Source organism: Cucurbita moschata, unplaced genomic scaffold (assembly GCF_002738365.1).
Source record: "Cucurbita moschata cultivar Rifu unplaced genomic scaffold, Cmos_1.0 Cmo_Scf00019, whole genome shotgun sequence".
Lineage (NCBI taxonomy): Eukaryota > Viridiplantae > Streptophyta > Magnoliopsida > Cucurbitales > Cucurbitaceae > Cucurbita > Cucurbita moschata.
The window spans coordinates 2830597-2836157 of record NW_019268535.1 but is presented as its reverse complement, the minus strand read 5'-3'; the positions used below and the strand labels follow the sequence as shown (position 1 = coordinate 2836157).

At 32.0% G+C, this 5561-nt stretch overlaps 1 protein-coding gene and 1 long non-coding RNA gene across 4 annotated transcripts in view; one reads left to right on the top strand and one right to left on the bottom strand.

The window, feature by feature from the left end:
* The window catches only part of LOC111457201 (carboxyl-terminal-processing peptidase 1, chloroplastic), a 7986-nt gene extending 5066 nt beyond the window's left edge, over positions 1-2920 (top strand). For 2 of the 3 annotated variants that reach the window (XM_023099381.1, XM_023099379.1), the window contains 4 exons: positions 1807-1845; positions 1925-1987; positions 2197-2326; positions 2401-2920. In XM_023099381.1, the coding sequence (XP_022955149.1) occupies positions 1807-1845; positions 1925-1987; positions 2197-2326; positions 2401-2456 (288 nt within the window). In that variant the 3' untranslated portion in view covers positions 2457-2920. The remainder of the gene's footprint in view (positions 1-1806; positions 1846-1924; positions 1988-2196; positions 2327-2400) is intronic. The other variant, XM_023099380.1, reaches the window with a different exon arrangement.
* A 1687-nt stretch (positions 2921-4607) lies between these two features.
* On the bottom strand, positions 4608-5552 carry LOC111457206. Its single transcript, XR_002712884.1, has 2 exons — positions 5007-5552; positions 4608-4886 (listed from the first exon to the last, which is right to left on the bottom strand). It is a non-coding gene; the product is annotated as an uncharacterized LOC111457206 (long non-coding RNA).
* Positions 5553-5561: the final 9 nt, after the last annotated feature.

Here is a 5561-nt window from a genome sequence, read left to right as displayed (position 1 = left end):
AAAATTTTTTTTTTTTTTTTTTTTTTTCCTGTTGATGAAACATGGGTAGTAAACCTAGATCATTTTAGGCCAAACCATTTTGTTAATGCTTGATTGCATCCATCACTTGCTGCCTTAGATGTTGGTAGTAGTATTAAAACAAAAATAACTTAATGAGCTTACTTTCAAGCATTTTTTTATGTAATGAAAAATCACCATTTGTGAGATCCCATCGGTTGGAGAGGGGAACAAAGCGTGAGGCTAACGGCGATACATAATGGACCAAAGTGGACAATATCTGCTAGCGGTGGGCTTGGGCAATTACAAATGGTATTAAAGCTGGACACTTGGCGATGTGCCAGTGAGGACGCTGGCCTCCAAGAGGGGTGGATTGTGAGATCCCACATCGGTTAGAGTGGGGAACGAACATTCCTTATAACGGTGTAGAAATCTCTCCCTAGCAGACGTGTTTTAAAAACGTGAGATTGACGGTGATACATAACGGGCCAAAACGGACAATATTTGCTACCGGTGCGGCTTGGGTTGTTACACTATTTGTGTCCAATAATTTCTTTTTTTGAAACTCTTCAAGGTAATGGATTAAGATATGAAACCTGGTGTGACACTCTTCGATAAAAGCTCCTTTTTTCTGATTTACAAAAAAAATGATGATATGATGACTTGCTCAACTACCTTTGAAGATGCCTTAACTATCAATTGAAAATGATGATATGATTGTTTATTTGGTGTTTTCTTCTTGTTGATACATGTCCAGGTGATCTATACAGTTGGAAGAGATCCCCAATACCAAAAAACTGTTGTTGCAGACACTGGACCATTAGTTACAGCTCCAGTCGTGGTATGTAATGTTTTCTTATGAAGTCTCTTTATTTTAATCGTACATGAAGAACTGAATGGCTTCTCATTTAAGCTGCATTAAGTTTTAGTTCGTTAAGAACTGTTGGTTTCTAAAAGAGGTAATTCTTTTTAATGTGTTTAACTTATATAATGAAACTAAATTTTATTATGTCGGTTAACTTGTTTCTGTTCGAACCCATTTTAGAAGGTATATATGGCTCAGTAATATGGAAGGGTAACTTGAAAAAAATGGGTGTAATAAATCTTTATCACCATGCTGGTCTGTTACTTAACCTTATTCTTGTTTTGTTTATAAAGAGAGGGAATCGCACTTTGTTCATTTATGTCAATAGGTGACGTGTAAAAAATGGATGTGATAGATCCTGCCTGCCATGCTGGTCTCATCGATGAACCTCTTGCTTGTTTTGATTTTGAGGAAAGGAAAATTGTATTTTTTTTAGGTTTACAACGAATAATTCTTTACAAAATGGGGAAAAGCATAATAATTGTCCTGACACCAGCAGTTTAGTGTTAGTTCTTCAATGTGTACAGATGAATAAGAATGCAACTTGCTGAAGCAGGCATCTAACTAGGATGGTGAAATAACTATTTGAATGAACTGGTTTTAATTAATTCTCTACATGAAAAAAAAAATTAACTAGCACGCATGTTCTTTGGCTAAAATTTTAGGTAAGTTGCTGCAGACATTCTTTAACAATAATTTGAAAGTCGGCTTTATTCAAATTTCATGTTTTAGACAACAGCTGAATCAGAACCTCCTTTTCTCCTGCAAAATCTAATTCTGCCCAATATTTGATATTTAAAACATTCATTTCCAGCATTGTAAATCTAACTTGTTTGATGACGCTTAGATACATCTTGTTTTACACTAAAATATACACTGATTAATTGGCATATACTTTCAATGTATGGACTTAATTATAATGCTCTCGACCACAATTCATGCAGGTTCTTGTGAACAAAAAAACTGCAAGTGCAAGTGAAATTGTGAGTGCCTCAATCAACTGAATAACATGTGAATCCGTTTTATGATCTTGTATTTTACTCACTCGAGTTCTTATTTCAGGTTGCTTCCTCGCTGCATGATAATTGCAGAGCTGTTCTTGTGGGAGAAAGGACTTATGGCAAGGTTTAAGATATTTACCTCAGCTTTAGCTAGTCTTTTTCGTATGTTCTTATTATATTAACTTCAAATTTCTTTTTGCTATGCTGCAATGTTTACATGTGACTTCTTTGTTCTCCCTTGCATGAATGTTTTTTGAGTTTCTTTTCTACTTGTCTAGTTGAACTAGCAATCTGAATTGCCATAAATTGTACTCTCTTCATCTTCATTGACAGGGTTTGATTCAGTCTGTTTTCGAACTTCACGACCGATCTGGTGTCGCAGTCACCGTTGGGAAGTATGTTACCCCAAATCACAAAGATATAAATGGAAACGGAATCGAACCCGACTTCCAAAACTTCCCAGGTAGAGTAAATTACCCTAAAAAAACGAGAGGAATCTGGTCAACCTCACCTAACAAGAATGCCTCTTTATTGCAGCATGGACTGATGTCACTGAACGTCTTTCACAGTGCATCATCCTTCATCAAGGATAACCCAGGTTACCCCGGGCGCTCTCGGTCTTCATTCGCTTGCCTTTTTACTGCTCCTCCCTCTTTAGAGTGTCTTGTTCTGAGATCTCTAGATTTGCAGCTCAATTTGCCGAAAGCTCAGGGCATGAAAGTGGATCAAAATCAGTTTATCTCAGTGTAGATTCACTGAGAGGTGCAGACAAGAACCATGGAGAAGTTTTGCATCTAATAAGCCCCTCTCTTAAGCAATTAGAGGCCATAAGAATACTTTTTTTGTGATTGTTTTTAAGAAAACATGAATCTTCTTGTTTGCTTGTTGTAAATGGTTAGTAGTGACAATGGTCAAACGTTCTTGAACATCAGATTGTTTGCTTGAAGAAATGTGCCATTATATACTTTCTTTCAGTCAGAAACGCCTCATTCATTCTGGCAATAAACCATTTTGCTTGGTTTATACTCTTTGGATGTGATAAAGAAACTCTTATTCATTTTCTGGTCTCTTGGTATTTTCAGGGAATAAATGATTTAATAGCTTTAGTTTATGTACTTTCAACCAATAAATAACTGTTTAGTTATTTATTCGGTAAACTTTAGCATGTAATAAGTACTAAGTTATTACTTCAATGGATGTGTGGACAAAAAAACACTTTTTTTTTCTTTTTTTTTTTAACTAGAGTTACTTCAAAAGGTATATTTTTAGTATGTTTAAACCACTAAATTTTCGTTATTATTTTTAACTATCTAATACGAACTCCAACAATATCATGAAAAAAAAATATAAAGAGTTATTAAAATAGTTATTTTCAAAAATTTTGGAACCAAAATTTAAAAATTTAAGAACATCATCGAAGATGTATACATATATATACGAATTTATACCCTTAAAGAATTAATGAAACGTGTAAATTGGATTACAAAGAAGGTAGGAGAACGAAAGTGACTAAGATTAACTAAATTAATTGATTATGAATGGGCTAATTTTTTATTTTGAACTTATGAAATTGAACCATGTCTACGGACATTGGCAAAAAAAAAATCAACAAAATTTGAGAGATTATTGTTTGATTAATCGAGAAAATGCTGGATCAATATGATATAATATATATATATATATATAAACAACTATTCGAACCAGACATAGCATAACTTGAAAATTGGTTAACTAATGTGATTAAGATGCGAGTTTGTGGGTCTTTTTTCCTTCTAACTTCTCTACTTTTGCAGAAAGTGATTTGGGAATTTTTTTTTTTAAGGCTAAATAGAAAATACTCTTAAATTATTAGTTTTTCTTTCAATAGGATATTTTTAAAACATTTTAAAATACCATTTCCATTAAATTAAGATAAAAAACGTTAAAATTTTATTTCAATAATACTCTTAAACTTAAAAGGAAAGATACTCCCTACTTATTAAAAAAAAAAAAAAATTGAAAATGGATAAATTTACGCAACACGAGAGAAAATCATTACATACTACATATTTGCGATAAATTTGCAATAAATTTATTACATATTTGCTGGTTATTACATTAATTGTAGCGTGCATTCATTTGCTAAGTTTAAAATTACATTAACATGGTTAAAGAAAAACACAAAAATTAAAGGAAATAAAGAGTCATAAATAAACTTCACATCTAATTCAAAGTATGCTAATTTCACATCTAATTTAAAGTATTTGGGTAGCTAATAAACGGAAACAAATTATTTTTAAACAGATTCAAATTAGGAATCGATCAACAAATTATTTTTTAACTTCAAAAAAATGAACGAATCCCAATCTAAATCTACCAATTTAGGGTTTTGAAGATCGCATCAACAATTTAGTTTTGCAACGGAGTGTTATGGATACGAATTTTAGGTTTTTTTTTTTTTTTATAGAAAATAAATATTCTATTTTTAAAATAGAATATGTAAAATTATCCAAAAATAAAAATAAAATATTAAAAGGAATCTGTAAGTGGACATAAGAAAATTTCATTTAAAAATTGAGAGAAAAAAATTATTATCATTTATTAAAAAATAAAGAAAAATAGATTTGGGAAATTTCTCTGTTTTGGTTACAATATATCCAAACACAACAATGAAAAAATTTCAAGATCCAAAATATATATATATATATATATATATATATATATTATTTTCAATATCTATATAAATATTTAATCCAAATATTAAATTAGGGAAATTAAAAGCATGTGGCTCTGCATATTCTTTATTACAAGGTATCAAAATTTATTCCCATTTGAATGTTTGAAGATTATATTCTTTGAATCCATCATTCGGCAAAGTTAGGAGACAATATTCTTCATTACAGACCAAAAACATAAAATTCCCTTACTCCACACACTCCCAGCTTTCAATTCACTACTTCGTGTTCTTATTTTCGTCTTCAAAAGCCGTTCTCGAAAAATTACGAAGGAACGACTTCGTTCAGAAATTGAATCAAATATCCACACTAGCTACTTCGTGTTCCTATTTTCATCTTCAAAGTTCCTATTTTCATCTTCAAAAACAGTTTCAGAAAGAAAATTACGAAGGAACGACTTCATTTAGAAATTGAATCAAATATCCACACCAACTCCCAACTTTCACTTGACTTCTTCATGTTCCTATTTTCGTCTTCAAAAATCGTTCTCGAAAAATTACGAAGGAACGACTTCGTTCAGAAATTGAATCAAACACCGACTCCCAACTTTCACTTGACTACTTCGTGTTCCTATTTTCATCTTCAAAAACCGCTCTAAAAAAGTTACAAAGGAACAACTTCATTCAAAAATTGAATCAAATATCCACACTAACTCCCAAGTTTCACTTGACTACTTCGTATTCCTATTTTCATCTTCAAAAACCGTTCTCAGAAACTTACGAAGGAATGACTTTGTTTAGAAATTGAATCAAATAGGCCTTTTTAACTCAGTAGTAGAGTAACGTCATGGTAAGACGTAGATTATTGGTTCAAATCCGATAAGGGACTTCGGCTTTTTTCACAAAACTCAAACCGTTTCGTTTCGACGGGAATCAATATTCACAAACTTAGGATTTCCAAAAAAGATGTTCTGAAAACATAAACCAACCCCATAGATTGCTATTTGGCCGTACTTTTTTCTTTTTTTTGGGGGGGGGGGGGGGG